Here is a 16,781-nt window from a genome sequence, read left to right as displayed (position 1 = left end):
GGTAAGCAATGATTCCCTGTTTATGAAATTTGTTGTGGGAAAAATTTAGGAACTGTGGTTTCAGTCACAGCAGTATCTTGAAAAATTGAAGGACCTGGGAGTGCTGGTGGACAACAAGTTCAACCTGAGCCAGCAACATGCCTTCCTGGACAAGAAGGCAAATGGTCTGCTGAGGTGTGTTCAGGAGACTGTGGCCAGCAGGTTGAGGGAGGTCCTCTCTCTTCCTCTGCATTATCTCCACATGTGGAGTACTAGGTCTAGTTCTGGGCTTCCCAGTTCAAGAGAGACAGGGAAATACTGGAGAAAGTCTGAAAGAGGGCCACCTGTATCATCTCTGTAAGGAGGAGAGGCTGAGAGCCCTGGGGCTGCTGAGCCTGGAGAAGATCAGCCTGAAAAGGAATCTCATCAATGCTCAGCAAGAGCTAAAGGGTAGAGGAAAGGATGGGGCCAGAATCTTGTCAGTGATGCCCAGTGACAGGACATGGGGCAATGGGCACAAACCAGAACCCAAGATCAGGCTGCCCAGAGAGGTTGTGGAGTCTCCTTCTCTGGAGAGATTCCAAACCCACCTGGACTTTATGATCCTGGGCAAGCTGCTGTGGGTGACCCTGCTTTAGCAAGGGGCTTGGACCAGATGATCTCCAGAGATCCCTTCCAACCCCCACCATACTGGGGTTATGGGATTGTCTTCTGGCTAGCTGTGTGACCCAACAGTTGCAGACAGAAAAACCTTGAACATCCATGAACTTCTGCTAAGCACTCTCCACAGCAGTAGCTCACTTCCTTGCCACTATAACCTGGAACAATTCCATTCTCTCACAAAAGGGATTATCTGCAATTCCAACACGAGGCCACCTCACACACTGGCACAGCCAGGCCCTACCTCAGTGCCAGCACATCCTTGTGACTGACCTTTCCCAACAAAGGAATATTCAGCACCAAACCCACTCTGGAATGCCTTGCTGTGGTTCAGAACTGGATGGGAAAAGAAGCCCAAGAAAGAAAAGTTATGGTCTGCACAGCCACCTACTGCTCTGCCCTCCCACCCGGTCAGAAGACACAGGCTGGTGGGTACACCAGAAAACCTGAATCAGGAAGGTAATTTTTAAAGATATTGGAAACATCCTCTAGAAACTCATCCTAAAGGCAGAATCAGTCTGTCCTGTCACACAGCCCCTCAAGTGACAGCAGCCTGGACTGTCTTTTGTTGAAGGTCTATGAGACTTCTGAAGGTGGTCCCACTTGCTGGGATGCAGCTGGGGCTGGCTCATGAGTTGAGGACAGCAGACATGAGAACATCAGAGCCATTTTTGAGTAACAGTTAATAAAAATTATATCCACAGAATCCTAAACTCTAGCCACAAGCACCCTAAAAACACCCAGGAAGTGGAGACTCCACTAGGAGCTTCTGTTCTGTGGTGGTTTCACGGGTGCAGCCACCCAGTGCTGAAGCAAGGGGAGCAGCATTCCTGCTGCTAACCAGAGACACCCCCAAAACTCAAAAAAACCCCAATTAAACCAGAGAAATCCCCCAAATTTCTACAAGCCCCAAGCATGTCATGCCTCCTACTGCTCAATACAGTGCAGAACCTCTCACATTATCCAAACATGAAGAGCAGAGTACATAAGAGCTTTTTGTTCTACCTAGACAGAAAGAACACTCATGACTTTCACATGTTGTAGAAGATAAATTGCATCAAGAAGATGATTTATTGGTTTGAGTGGAGAGACAGAGCTGGAATGACTGAGCTGGGAGCAGCTCTGAATGGTTGAATGAAGCTGATGGACATAAAACCTCAGCAACAGGACACTGTAAAAGCAACAAAGTGTGGGAGAGGAGAATCTCTGTTCATATCTGTCCTTGGGCATCCTTGGAAAAAAGGATGATCCTTGGGAAGGATGTGGCAAAAATCAGTGGATGTCAGGGGTAATAGATGACATGCAGGGAGGTGAAGAATCTGAATGAAAAGAGAGAAACCAGAAGCGGACACAGATTCTATGGCATCCAGCCCTGCCCAAAGGTGTCCCAGGGAGAACTGCTCCAACAGTGCTTTGTGTGACACCAAGGGGCATGTACAGGACCACGCTGGTCTGAATGAGCAGAGACACTCTTTGGTTAGCTAAAATTATCAGATCAAAATAGATATAGAGAAAAGAACCACCAAAGAATTGGGGAAACCAAGTAATACAGAAAAGAGGCTGCAAACTTCAGTCATGAGCAATTTAACCTCCAAGAGCCAGTAAATGTGTCAAATACAGGAAAAACTGCACATCCAATATTCTAAAATTATTGATTTACTAATTAACCATTCAAAACATGCAATGAACATTAATAGATTCTTTTATTGACTGTAAACAGCCTGAATGAGAAGAATTCTGGAACAGTATGTGGTAAACTGGCAGCAGTAACTCAGGGCTGGTGGAGTAAACCACTCCATCTCTGCACCTTTCAACAAGGTCCCTGCAAAGAGCATTTGATTTGAGTACTGTTTCCTTTTAACAGGCAATCAGGACCTAGAATTGTGGAATTACATGGGTTGAAAAGGACCTTTACAGCTCCAACCTTGCCTGCAGTCAGCAGGGACATCTACAACTAGAGCAGGTTGCTCAGAGCCCCAAACAACCTGACCCGGAATGGTTCCAGGGATGCAGCATCTCCCACCTCTCTGGGCAACCTGGGATAGGGTCTCACCACTCTCAGTGGATAACGTTTCTTCCTTCTGTCCAGTCTCTATCTCTTTCAGTTTTAAGCCGTCACCCCTTGTCCTGTCACAACAGGCCCTGCTAAAGTCTGTCTCCAGCTTTCTGATCAGCCCCCTGAAGTTCTGAAAGGTGACCAGAAGGTCTCCCAGGAACTTCTCCCGGCTGAACAACCCCAACTCTCTCAGCCTATCCTCTGAACAGAGGAGTTCCACCTCCAAACATGTTGGTTTAATACAGAATTGCCAACTTTCTAACACTAGTTTGTTCACAAGGGCAGACCAAATGATGTGCTGACTTCTCCCAGAGACTGCTGAGGTTACCAACTATTCCCTAACAAGAACTGTAGGAAGTTTAACAAAGATGAATGCAAGGTGCTGGCCCTGGGAGGGAAGACCCAGAGAGCCCAGTACAGGCTGGGATCTGTGTAACTGAGGAGCAGCCTTGCTGAGGAGTCCTAGTGGACAACAAACCAAATTTCTCAGTGTGTTGCTGCAGCAAAGCAGGCAGATCAGATCTTGGGTTGCATCTGCAAGGATTTTACCAGCAGAGAGAAAGCCATGATCATCCAACTCAGAACTGGTCATGACACATCTTAAGTATTATGTCCAGTTCTGTGGTCCTTAAAATTCACAAAGTGGACAGACTGAAGATGGTCCAAAGGAGGGCCACAAAGATGGTTGTAGGTAGGAGTAGGTTGGAGAACCTACTCCATGAGCAAAGACTGCAGGAACTCTGGAACAGGTTGTCCGTGCATATAGTTGAGGCCCCATCCCCAGAGACATTCAAGATCAGACTTGCTGTGGTCTGGGGCAGCCTGATCTAGTTGGAGATGTCCCTGCTGACTGCAGGGAGGTTGGACAAGATGACCTTCCAGTGGCTCTTCCAACACAGTGCAATCTGTGACTCCATGCCTTGGGTGCATCTCACAAGCTAACAGAGCCCTTCTACAAGCCCAAGCAGAGTGCGTCTGCAGTGACATTTCCATCCTACGTCGGCACCATTTACTCTCAGCAGTGAGGTCACACAGAACACTTGGGAATTCAATTAGCAGCTAATTTTAGTACAACAGATCTTTGAGATTGCACATGCCCTGGACAACAGAGCACGTTAGGTGATCTCTGACGAGATGACTGCCTGAGGGTCACTTTGCTTTCTGTGCTCCCCAGAACAGTTTGCACGGAATTGCAGAATCAGTATGGATGGAAAAGACTTTGAAGATCATTGGCTTGAACCATAAACCCAGCGGCACCATGGCCTCTAAACCATGTCCCAGAGTGTCATAACTACACATTGTTTGAAGCCCTCCAGGGATGCAGACTCCCTGGGCACCTGTTCCAATGCCTAACCACTCTTGCAGGAAAAGAAATTTTTCCTGATATCCCTCCTCTGGTGTAACTTCAGGCTGTGTCTTCTTGTTACTTAGGAGACCAATACCCGCTGCACTCCAACCTCCATGCAGGGAGTTGTAAAAAGCAAGAAGGTCTCCCTTCAGCCTCCTCTTCCCCAGACTCAACAACCCCAGCACCCCCAGCTGCTCCTCACAGGACTTGATGAAAAATAAGGCTATAGGAAAGTCACTGCAGAGTTTAAAGAAAGACAAATACAGAAGTCATCAGTGAAGCTATGTCAGAGCAGGGCTACACTGAGACTTTTGTCTTCCTCTTCCCTATTGTCTCCAGGGAAAGGAACCATAAGAATCTCTTCCAGCACAGGGGACCACGCTCTTCATGACTGGCTTTGGGAGTTGCTGGTATCTCTTTGTTATGGAAAGGCCACACCTGTGCCTTTGTGCCACATGTTTTGAAAATAATTATCAGTGTTTCCTGGTACAGTCTGGATATCAGGGAAACATCCTGCAAAGGCACACACAACATGATCTTGCAAAATACTCTTCACAGAGGTACACAAGATTTATGAATTACTTCTTTTCTGTGTGCAAAAGAAGCTTCACCCTGCTCTTCCACGCTGCAGTAAATAGCATAACGTGTTCAGAAGCATCCTGCAACGAGTGCAGCAACCAAAGGACTCATCATCAGAAACCAAATTACTGAAGGAAGCACAGCCCACATCATTCTCCTGGTGTATGGAGGCCATTACAGACTCAGATTAATGGGAAGAAAATGGGCAATAAGGAAGCAGAAGTTTGGCCTCCTTCTTTATTTGATACTCCTTGATAACAAAGTTTTTCATCAGTTTTCCCAGGTCCCTGGATGGATATTTACAATCCATCGATCTGGTCTGGACACAGTAGAAGCATCAGCCTCTGAGGGAACAGTCTGTCCTCTTCTAGGCTGGGTAAGCACATTTTCTGTCCTTGGGTTTTACAGATTGTCAGTAACCTTATCCCTTATTTGCTTTTCTGAAGTTCCCTGAAACGCTGCCAGCAAGAGTAATGTTCAGAAACAACACAGGGTGTATTGCCACCCAACACCCCAGGGTAAGCACACCACAGCCCTGCAGTGTCGGCGCTCACCTCATTCTGCTGTGTCACCACAAAAACCACTGGCCACTGCTACCCCAGCCCCCTCACCGCTACCCCAGACTCAATTTCCTCACCTCTACACCAATGTAAGCATCTCACCTCTACTCCACCCCCAAACTTCTCACCTCTACATCAACCCAGCCACCTCACCTCCGCTTCAGACTGAACCGCCTCACCTCTACACCAATGTAAGCACCTCACCTCTGCTCCAGCCCAACCACCTCACCACTACACCAGCCTAAGCCACCTCACCTCCACAACCAGCTTCCAGACTCCAAGGACCCCAATTTTAAGGCACATATATTTTGCATTTTATTTGTTGTGTGAGGTTTTCCATCACAAGGTTTCCACTGTTTTAAGCTGGAACCCATTAACTGTCTTAGGTTGATGGCTACACTTGATCTTAGAGGTCCTTTCCAAACTTCATGATTCTATGAAAGTCTCAATGTAGGAAAAAAAAAAAAAATTCCTCAAACCTGGCATTTCCAAGATCTGTATCAACTGTCAAGAAGCAGTTGACAAACTCTGCTCAGCTCAGCAGCACTGTTTGGCTCATTCATTTTCACAAGATAACTAATTTCTTTAATTAGTTCTATTTTGTCTTTCTAAAACCTACTGAAACAAGAGCAGCAATGCTTACTCCCACTGACACACAGTCAGTCTCTCACCAAGCAAACCCTTCTGGATCCCACTTTTTGCTGTCATCCATCACATTCCTTTCTTCTAAGAAAAAGAGGGAGGGGAAAAAAAACACCCAAAAAATCCAACCAAAAAACCCTAACAACAAAACCCACCCACCCCCTCACTCCCCCAACAAACAAAAAGCCCAAACCTGACTTTTTTTCTTAGCATCAGTAAGGAAATCATTTTAATTACCTTACTTATCCTGTCAGTAAAATCATGAGAAGCCACCAAAACCTACTGCAGTTCTCTGAAGTTCTTTTGCAGAGTTTTGTGTAGCCCTTTTCCCCAGGTTTAGTATCAGTTCACCCTGCTTGATCTTCATCTTTTACATACAAGCCATTTCCTGCTCCAGTTTAAAAAAGAAAAAAGTTTAAAATACACTGAGAGCTGTGTTAATGGGAGAGGAGAAACTGCTCCTCTGAGATATGGAAAGAGGCCACTTAGGTATCCACAGAGAGGGTAAGATGAGCCCAGTGAATTACCTATGCTGACATCAGTCCTCAACTAACTTAATGCAAACAAACACATTTCCTTCTTAAAGACCACAGAGGTTCCTTCCACCAGTGGCACAAAACACATTTTTTCTTAAAGAGCAGCAATCAGGTCCTTTTTTGAGTATTTAAAGCCAACTGATGGATCAAATGTTTTCCCAACAGTTTAAAATCCCAGAATCCCAGTATGGTGGGGTTGGAAAGGACCTCTGGGGATTATCTAGTCCAACTTCCCTGCTAAAGCAGGGGCACTCACAGAAGGTTGCTAAGGATCACCCAGGTGGGTTTGGAATCTCTTCAATGAGGGAGACCCCACAACCTCCCTGGGCAGCCTACTTGAGGGCTCCAGCACCCTCACACCAAAGAATTTTCTTCTCATCTTCAGGTGGAACCTCCTGGGTACCAGTTTGTGCCTGTTGCCCCTTGTCCTGTTACCAGGCACCACTAAGAAGAATCTGCCCCATCCTCTTGTCCCCCACCCTTTAGCTCTGATCAGATCCCCTCTGGGGTTGCTCTTCTCCAGGCTCAACAGCCCCAGGTCTCCCAGCCTTTCTTCCTCATAGAGGTGCTCCAGGCCCCTCACCATCCTCATGGCCCTCTGTCAGACTCTCTCCATTATTCCCCTGTGTCTCTTGAAGTGGGCAGCCTAACCCTGAATCTCCAACAACATGATGCCAAGAAAAATGCTGCTAATCCACTATACAAACTTCAGGTCATTTTCCTTCTTAATATGTCCCAAAGATGGACTTGATGGCAATATTTATTACCAAACCTACCTACATCATCTCCCTGCAGTACACACTTAACTCCAGTTATTCTTAGTCCCACACCCAGGAACCTGCAGAAATAAGGACCAAGCTGACACCATTCACTCCAGCCTTGCAATGTGCCAGAAACTATGCTTGAGTCTTCCTAAAACAACTCCAGGCTTCCAACAAAACCCCAGAAAAGAAGGAAACACCACAACAACAACAAAAAAATGTCTAAAAGAATTAAAAATCCCCAGGGGTTGTTGCATGCCTCCAGCAAGAGCTTCTGGGTCCTCATGGCTCCTCTCGTGCGTAGAAAACGCAACCCTCTGAAGTGCTACGTTGCCTTAGTTAAAGTAAGGTGACACGAGGACAGAATTTCAAACTCAATTCTGGTGTTGCCTTAAACCACACACGTAATGCAATTTTAATTTGGTTTTCTTATGTCTAAATTATAGATTACTGCCATGCCTTAACTCCTGATAACGCTAAGCGCCTGACACGCAAGCATCTCTGCTTTGGAGGAGGAGTGGAAACTTCCAAGCTTCAGAAATGCACCCGTGGTAAAAAACAGACTGGTGTTGTGCCAGAGAGCTCAAGGTCCAAACGGAGACCAGTGGCAAGTGGTGTCCCTCTGGGGTCGGTACTGGGACCAGTGTCTATGTCAGTGACATGGACAGCGGGATTGAGGCACCCTCAGCAAGTTTGTGAGTGACACCAAGCTGTGTGGTCTGGTTGACACACTGGAGGGAAGGGATGCCAGTCAGAGGGACTTGGACAGGCTTGAGAGGTGGGCTCAAGCCAGCCTCATGAAGTTCAACAAGGCCATGTGCAAGGTCCTATACCTGGGTCAGGCCAATCCCAAGCACAAATATAGGCTGGGCTAGGAGTGGCTCGAGAGTAGTCTCAAGGAGAAGGACTTGGGGGAGTAGAAAAACTGTGATGGCAGTGAGGGATGCTAGGAGTTCTGTGAGAAGCTGAAGGTGCTGGGCTCCAGGGCTTGTCTGCAGATGCCAGAATCAATGTGGAAATACATAGCCATACACGTGGTGGAATTCTGGCTGTTTGATGTGTGTTGAGTCCACCCCACCACTGGGTGAAGCACAGCTGCAGGTCCTCACGGCCTTGAAGGGCAGATGAGCTCCATGTCCTCAACCAGGTAATTGTGGTTCCTCACCTTAGAGCTCCCGCTGGCCTTCACTGGCATGATGATAGAAGAGAACAGAAGAGAACAGAAGAGAACAGAAGAGAACAGAAGAGAACAGAAGAGAACAGAAGAGAACAGAAGAGAACAGAAGAGAACAGAAGAGAACAGAAGAGAACAGGACAAACCAACCAGGTTGGAAGAGACCTTTGAGATCATCGAGTCCAACCTGTCATCCAACACCATCTAATCAATTAAACCATGGCACCAAGCACCCCATCATGTCTCTTCCTAAACACCTCCAGTGATGGTGACTCCCCAGTGTACATGTTGACTCTCTTGTTTATCCCTTCCTGCTCTGTAGATACTATATACCAAAGGATGAGTTTACTTCAACTCAGCTTCCCTTCACCACCCTTATTACGGAGATCAGGACATGTAACAGTGCTTCAAACTGGGAATGCTTAGTCACCTTGGCACTTGAGCCCAGAGTGCTCTTTCCTTATAGAGTTTGGGCTGAAGTTCCACAAGTCATTAAAAATCCAGCAAGCAGGCAGGCAACAGCAGCCTGATGTTTGGGGAGCTCTCATCTTGAGACAACACTGCAGGGCACGTGAAATTCCAAATCTGCTTTGAGTTTCATCTGGGTTGAATAATTTATAAACTCTTATATACACCGATTGGTAAAATACCATGGTGATGACAGTCCCTCTTCATACATCCTCAGGCTGCTACAACCTCACCTCACTCTAATGACATGCAAGCGACAATCAGCTCCAGGGATGCACCTAGCAGGGCCATGAGGATGCACACAGAAGGGCTCCAAGGATGCACCTAGGAGGGCAAGCACGACAATGCCGCGAGCAGTGCCAAGCCACACATCACCTCCGAGCCAAGGGCTGCGTAATGAGGCCCTCCGATCCTGTATGTGCTGATAAACACAAAGCAGCACCAATCTCCCATCTGCATTTTCTTTCTGTATTCATCAAGAAATGCATTCGTGGAAGTGAGAGGAGCAGAACAGGGTGGTCCTGAGCTGGGCTGCAGCTGGAAGCAGGATTGTAACAAAGCGGGTTTAAAACAAACACAGTCTAAGAGGAAATCAAGGAACAGATAGGTGTTTATTTGCTTGTTCCCAGCCAGTTTCCCCTGAAAACAATACTGCAGGAAAAGGCTTTGTCTGTTGGAAAGTAGTATGATGTGTACTTGCATTTAACCTCAGGCGAAGAAAATCCAAGCTTTCTAGAGTAACTGGCCACACAGAGCTTACTACAGCACTCTTCTCTCCAGAAACTATCAAGTAAGAAGTGCATTCAAACAGTTGGACAGAAACTGTCCTGCAAGCTGTTGCAGAAAACAGAGCTGAACTTTTAACTAAGCAAAAGGAATCCCAACATATTGGGGTTGGAACTCTGGAGATCATTTCTGCAGGGTCACCCACAGCAGTCTTGCCTAGGATCACAATGTCCAAGGGGGTTTGGAACTTCTCCAAGAGAAGGAGACTCCACAACCTCCCTGGGCAGCCGGCTCCAGGGCTCCAGCACCCTCACAACAAAGAAGTTTTTTTCCTTCTATAAGGAAAATTTGTCGGCCCAAGCACTCACTCTCTAAGCACCCAGGGATCAGAGTACTGAGTAACCAAAGGGCTGTGCTCCTACAGATCAATTTAAGTGCAGAAATAAGGCGGTCCCCTTCCTGTACTGATGATGCAGAGGAAAAAGATCAGGTAATATGAAACAGAAGAGTCCAGAAATACTGAGGAGCTGGCTGAAACTCCCCAAAACTCAAAAGAGAACTAAACCATGCACACCACAGTTCACAGGAGAGAAGAGAACCATCAGGACCCAGAAGAGAGGAGCTCACAGGGCAATCACCTGATGCCTGTGCCTGCAGTGAGCACCCCACAGGTTCCACTCAGAGCCATGACAGGAGCTCCACAATGCTGGAAGCTGGGCTGCAAGCTACAATAATGGAGAAAGAATGGAGGGGGAGTCAAGGTTAGGAAGAGGAGAACGATGCTGTCAAAATTGAAGGAAAAACAAAGCAAAATCACTATTTGCACTGAAAACATGTAAAACTCACACTACCAAGGCCACTTTCCATATCAGTGCACTAGCAAACTAGACAAGGATGACATCGAATCAAATCAAGGACACACTATCCAAGCTGTTTTTCTTCTGAGGAGCTGAAAGAAAATCTTTAAATTGCATGAAGGCTTCAACTCAAGATCTTGGAAATTAAACTGATGCCCTTTGGAAACAGAAGATGATGTTACCCTGGGTTTAGCTACTGAGAGCTCAAACTTGCATCACATCCCTGGGAGACTACTGCAGAAATAGAAATGGGATTGAAAAATGACTCCAAGTCTTCTGCTCTAACCCAAACACAAAGTTCTACAGAGCCAGTGTATCTTGTTATTAGGCTCAGCATTATTAGATTTTATCTAACCAGCACAAAGATAAGAGGAACACAGAAGCCTGGAGAAAATAAATTAGTGCCTACTGTTGTAAGACAAGTTTAATGTGCACCTGGGATCTTAAATGAAACTGTTTTCCTTCAGGAAAAAACATTTTAGAAGCTTAAATGTTAATTCAAAACCTCTTATTTTCTATAAAAAAAAACACATTATCTCCAAAAGCATCCCTTTTTAAATATCCTCTATGGATGCATTACCCAAGCACTCCCCATTTTCCCCTATCAGTCCCTCCTGCTACACAAACAGGGTAACTGTGGATGGATTCTGGGCTTGGGAAATTGTTAGGATGCACATAAAATTTCTATTAGAGGAGAACTATCTACATCTAAATCGTTACGTTTAGAGCTCTCTTTCACAGTGACTTCATAACCCATCCATGTTTAAGAGTCTAATACCACAAAGTGCATTACAGACAATTTAACAGACACCAAGACAGTTGTGATCAGAATCACAAAGACAATAGAAGCTTGCCAAGATACCTTTGAATTATTTACCATTTTAGTGGGGGTTTTTTCTCTAAAATATGCAAAATAATACACTCTAGCATCAGAGGACTTTCACTTCACAGAAGTTGAACGCCTCTTGCCCTCACAAATACAGGCAGTCTGTGGAAGAAGATCTGCACAGAACCCATGCAAAGCCCTCTCCCTTCCTTCATCTTCCTCCAGAGTCTCAGTGGCCTGACAGCTGGCTCTGCTTTGATTGCTGCTCGCCACACTCCTCGCTGCTTATCATAGTCACCATGTTTGTGTGAGGATGCCTGCATCTATTATCTCATCTTCTGCAGTCTGTCATTCCAGAAAGCAGCCGGTCCCCAGGGCAGGGACCACTTCTTACGACATGCGATTCAGCCCCTGTGCTGGTATCCCCGGACACAACTGACAGAGGAACAACCATCATCTTCCTGCCAAGGAGCTGGTGATTTCTCTTGGATGCATTGCCAAGTCATCAGCAGAGTCTTGAGGAATAGTGTTGACCTCTAGCAGAGCCTGCATGGACAGGCTGCAAGGCTCCTACAGCTCATCTCCAGGTGCACTGCAGAAACCCACAAAGCTCCAAGCTCTCCTCTTTCCAGTAGTTCTTCACACAAGAAAATAGATTGCATTGATTATTTAGAGACACATACTCCATCCCTTTTACTTTTGGATGCCAAAAGCCACAAAGCCTCTGGGAGATGAGGGGGGTGTGCAATGCAAACAGGGGTGGACATCCCCTTATACTCAGGGAATATCTTCTGGGAGGTGATGGAGCTACTAAAGCTGGTTCCTCCTGAGGGTCATTCCACAGCCACATAAATTAACCTCCTTAGGGTAAGGTTGACCTTCAGAGGTATTCTACCTTCAGGAAAGTTTACCTTTCTGATTAGTCACACAAAACATGACTTCATTGTGCTCTGATTAAATAGATGTATCATTATACACTGTCACATTCAGAACAGCTATAATTACAACTGAGTCAACAGCCCATTTGCAGAATATTGTCCTATACCAGTTTAAAAGCAACAAATTAAAAAGGTCCTGGGACAGGTACCTGCTTAAATCTACGAAATGTTTAATTTAATCACTGAGAAAGCAAATTAAAAATCAGATGTTTTCAACTTCATGGTAAGAAACTGCTCTAGTTTCAAAACAATACCATAAAATACTTGACATTTTCAGGTTAAAAGTTATAAACTTGCACATTTAAAAATCTGACATCAGTTTTGCTTTGCTTCTTATAAGACACCACTATAGAAACAGTTTTGTGGCACAAAACTCAGGTAAAAAGAAAAATGGAATAAACTCAGAGACAATTCAGCTCATGGGTGTGTTTAATTCTGTGTACATTGCTCTTCAGAGTGACAGAACATCACAAAAAGATCAGTTTAAAAGTTTGGAGGGGAGGGTCGTAGGAGTTTTAGAGGCTTTGTGAGGTTTTCCAGAGGGGGACGAAAGGTGCTTTTTCTTTTGTGGTTTAAAAGAACTTGCAGTTATGGATTGGAATGTAAAACCAGTTAATTGGTTTTCATCAAGCATTTAAAAAAAAAAAAAAAAAGGAAATAAAGAAAAACTCCAAACCTCCCCCTCCCCAACATTTTATACCCTCTCATTTGTGAATAGCAAATGAGAGAATAAATGGCTTGGCTGGCAGGGCAGCAATCCCCCGGGTATCATCCAGAGCAGACACAGGGGGCCAAAAGCCTTCACAATTTCTTTGGTTTTATATTATTATTATTTTATCCTTATTTGAGCACAGGGTTTCTCTTGTGGTTTCTCACTTCAGCCCAAACTCTACAAGGAAAGAGCACTCTCAGCTCAAGTGCCAAGGTGACTAAGCATTCCCAGTTTGAAGCAGTTACATGTCCTGATCTCCATAATAAGGGAGGTGAAGGGAAACACGAGTTGAAGTAAACTCATCCTTTGGTATTTAGTATCTACAGAGCAGGAAGGGATAAGGCAAGAAAGTTAACATGTACACTGGAGACCAGTGATGGCCAGCAGGAGCTCTAAGGTGAGGAGCCACAATTACCTGGTTGAGGATATGGAGCTCATCTGCCCTTCAAGGCAATAAGGACCTACAGCTCTGCTTCACCCAGTGATGGGGTGGACTCAACACCCATTAAACAGCCAGAATTCCACCACACATATACCCATGAATTTCAACACCGATTTTGGCATCTGTAGACATAAAGTCTTCACCCCCATACACTCTGAGCTGCCCTCTCCCTTTTATCAGTAATAAAAACCAAAGAGAGAAAAGTATCCTGTACAGGGACTGTGTTTCTCCCTTGTTCCCCCCACACCACTATGTCACTCAGATTCTATGAGGTTCTTGAAATCAAAGTCAACAGCAAATTTCTTGCTCCAAAGTCAGTATTGTATCCCATGATGTCATCAGCAGAAGGGTTTTGCTGACTGCCTTCAAACCACGCAGCCTTTCACAGGCAAGAAAGTTGCACAATCTTTGCATGAGCCGCAACGTAAATACAGACTTGTAATAAACAATAATAAATTTATGCCTGGCTTTGGATTTATAAAACAATTCTTGTATCTTAGGTGATTTCCTGGCAGTAGCATTAATAAAACACCAGCAACTTGATCATTTTCTGACTGAGCACATCAAACAGTAAGAGTCTGACAAACAGTGTATTTTTTAGTTCCTTTCAAGGTTTTTATCTCAATAGGTGGGTTTGTTCAGATGTTCTAGATTTCATCCCCCCCCCCCTTCCCTCCCCAGTTTTTCCAACGTGCTACATCTTCAGCCAGACAAAATAATTTGTGTCCTTTAATTGCAATGACACAGTGCAGCTAAAGAATTAACCAATTCCACAGTGCTGCACAAAGGAAACAAGCAGTGCCGCTTCTTTACAGCCTCAACATTCAAACACTACTGGGCTTCTAGAGCAGCATTTTTAAGTTAAGAATATATGCAAGGAGTCAAAATAAATGTTACACCTCAGCAGTACCGTAGTGGTAATAGGCTACCAAGCAAGACTTACACTTTTCAGAAGTAAATGGCATTTTCAAAGACTTCTCATTAATTTCTAAGCTATTCATATATAAAATAAATTCCCAGATCTGAAAGTTCCCCTCCTAATCATTTGGAAATGACTCCACCAGAAGAGCCCCTGCACAGCCAGGGTCCAGCATCTCAGAGCCTGAGAAGTGAACACTCGGACGGCTCCGCGGCCGCCGATAGCTGTCAGAGAAATGCAGCACAGACAAAATCTTACTTACTTTGGAGGCCCAGGGCTGCAGGCAGTTGGCATAACAGCGAACAAGAAAAGCCATTTCTTAGGCTGAGTGTGGAGGGGAAAAGTTTCCTTCTTTTCAAGTAAAAGCCACAGAAGAAAAACAGGGAGTAAAATTCCTTCTGGATTCTCTTCACAAATTCTTAAAGCAAAGCAGCAAATGCACACGGATGCAACTTCTCAGGCTTGAATTTCACACTGAATTTGATTACAGCTTCCTCTCTGAGTACTTTTCAGTATTGCAGTGAGTTAGCAGCAGCAGCAGCAATCCCTACCAAAACGTTCCAGTTTTAACAAGCACATCAATTCAAATCAAAAAGGTTTCCTAGTTTCTGAAATACAAATATCCAGACGTTCCTCCCCCCCCAGGCAAGAGGCACGGACCGAAAAAGAAGCACTGCTAAAAATTGCAATTAATTCTGAAATGGATTAGAACTGCAGGTTAAAGCAACAACACATGAAGAGGTAAGGTATTGATTCTTCAAATTCCTTTTTTTTCCACCCCCCCCTCTTCACTAAAATGCATTTGCAAGCAGCTTATCTTCGAGTCCACTTTTCGGAAACTTCCCCTTCATATTGCAGACTGCATTTTGCAGAAGCTCTTCAGCATCTTCAAGGATTCAGGAATCCCACACCCCGGATATTAAAGTTTCTTCTTTATACTCTTGTCCATCAGAACTGCAAAAATTGAATTAGCATCCGGACTGTAGCTCCAGGATATATGCTCTAACAGGTTTGCACTGTGGAATGCATTAAAAGCCTCTGCAACACAAACCCTTTTCTCTTTTGCACAGGCATACACACACAGCCCCCCTCCCCTTTTCCTCCTTTTTCTTTCTTTTTTTTTTTTTAATGCAGTTTACAACTCTGCAGTGTTGCCTGGTATTCTAATGCATCAGTCCGATCCCCCTGCTTAATCCACGCCTCAGCTTTTCCAATTAAAACATTTTGGTAATGCCCAGGAAAACAGGAGGTCCATGGCTACAGCAAGCCTGTCTGCTGGAGTCCTAATTCCTACTATCTTTGCTCGCTTCTCAGCAGCTCCCTCAGGAGAAGCTCCCATCGATTGGATGCTCCGCAGCAAGATGAAATATCTAATAAGGAGGAAAGAGAGTGGGAGGGGAAGCGAGCTAAAAGGATGACATCACCTGGATAGAAAGCCTTTAGAAACTGCATTAGATCAATTGGCTACTGTATCTGCAGATGCAGCCAGCAGAGCATCTTTATTGACCTAATATGAACACACATCTCGCTACAACTGCTCAGCAAAACACCCCTGCTCCATGTTATGCTTTAGAGCATTTGCTCATCTCTTCATCCATACACTGCAACTCTGGATCCTTTCTTTCCCTCCCCCCCACACCCTATTTTTTTAAAAATTAGTTTCATGTATCTATTAAGGCTTTCAGCAGTATTTGGGTGGATTACTGCTCCTCTTTGCATCTGAATTTCTAAGCGGCTAATTAAATACCTGCATTCACAAGCATGCACAGCATCGCTTCACAATAAAATCATTTCTGCCTTTATGTGTCTGTCACACAAGAACCTCAACATTTCATCCCCTCCTGCACACTCATGAAGAGATTTCTGTCTGGAATGAGAAATAAATTTCTCATCATGTTCAGAATTCTCAGCATTTCAATGGCTTTCAAACCAAGTGAAAAGTTTTGGTGGGTGGGGTTCCCCCCTCCTCCCCCCCCGCCCCTCAATCAAGACCAATTCTGTTTCTAACCAAAACTGCCTGAATTCTGCAGCAATTTAGCTTTATCATTTCTTTTGCAGCTAAAAAAAAAATGAAATATTTGCAAGCACCCCAGTGTCTTGGATGGCAGCCCAGCCTGCTGGAGAGCTGCTCTGGGGAAGCACCTATGAGATCCCACACCTTAGAGCTGGGACTGCCGCGACACTTTCAATTCCTAGAAGGCAAATGACTTCTGCTCCTGTGCAAGAAGGGAGGGAAGCACGAAGAGAAAGGGAGGGACAGAAGGTGCTGGCTCTGCTAAAGCTATCATTTAGTACCCTGGATCGTTCACTCCATCTACAAGAAGGGGCACTCACTGTGTCTCGTTTCCTCTCTTTGGAAAGAATTTTCATTGCCGTATCTCAGTATTCCCAGCAAACTTGAGGGTAGTTCTCCAAAGCCAAACTAGCCTTTGGTGGCCAAAGCTCCTGCAGAGAAGAGAAGCCTCCAAGAGCAGCCTGCTGGCATTGAGGGCCAAAAAAATCCCTTTATATTTTCTTTCTTTGCTTATTCTTGAACGTGGACTCAGGTGGTCTGAGGCAATCCGCAGAAGGCCCTTTTTCATCCACTGTGCCAAGGGG

General features: G+C 45.1%; 1 protein-coding gene across 3 annotated transcripts in view; it reads right to left on the bottom strand.

Annotated features, from left to right (window-relative positions):
* RAPGEF6 (Rap guanine nucleotide exchange factor 6) overlaps positions 1 to 16,781 on the bottom strand; it is a 142,416-nt gene that overhangs the window by 53,932 nt on the left and 71,703 nt on the right. The window contains exon 1 of one of the 3 annotated variants that reach the window (XM_054168286.1): positions 14,446 to 14,951. The exons of the other annotated variants lie outside the window; for them this stretch is intronic. Coding sequence (XP_054024261.1) covers positions 14,446 to 14,499 — 54 coding nt within the window. The 5' untranslated portion in view covers positions 14,500 to 14,951. Of the gene's footprint in view, positions 1 to 14,445; positions 14,952 to 16,781 lie in introns of those variants that run through there. 3 annotated transcript variants of the gene reach the window in all.

Source organism: Dryobates pubescens, chromosome 16 (assembly GCF_014839835.1).
Source record: "Dryobates pubescens isolate bDryPub1 chromosome 16, bDryPub1.pri, whole genome shotgun sequence".
Taxonomy (NCBI): domain Eukaryota; kingdom Metazoa; phylum Chordata; class Aves; order Piciformes; family Picidae; genus Dryobates; species Dryobates pubescens.
The sequence above is the reverse complement of the archived record's forward strand: the minus strand, read 5'-3'. Positions and strand labels throughout refer to the sequence as shown.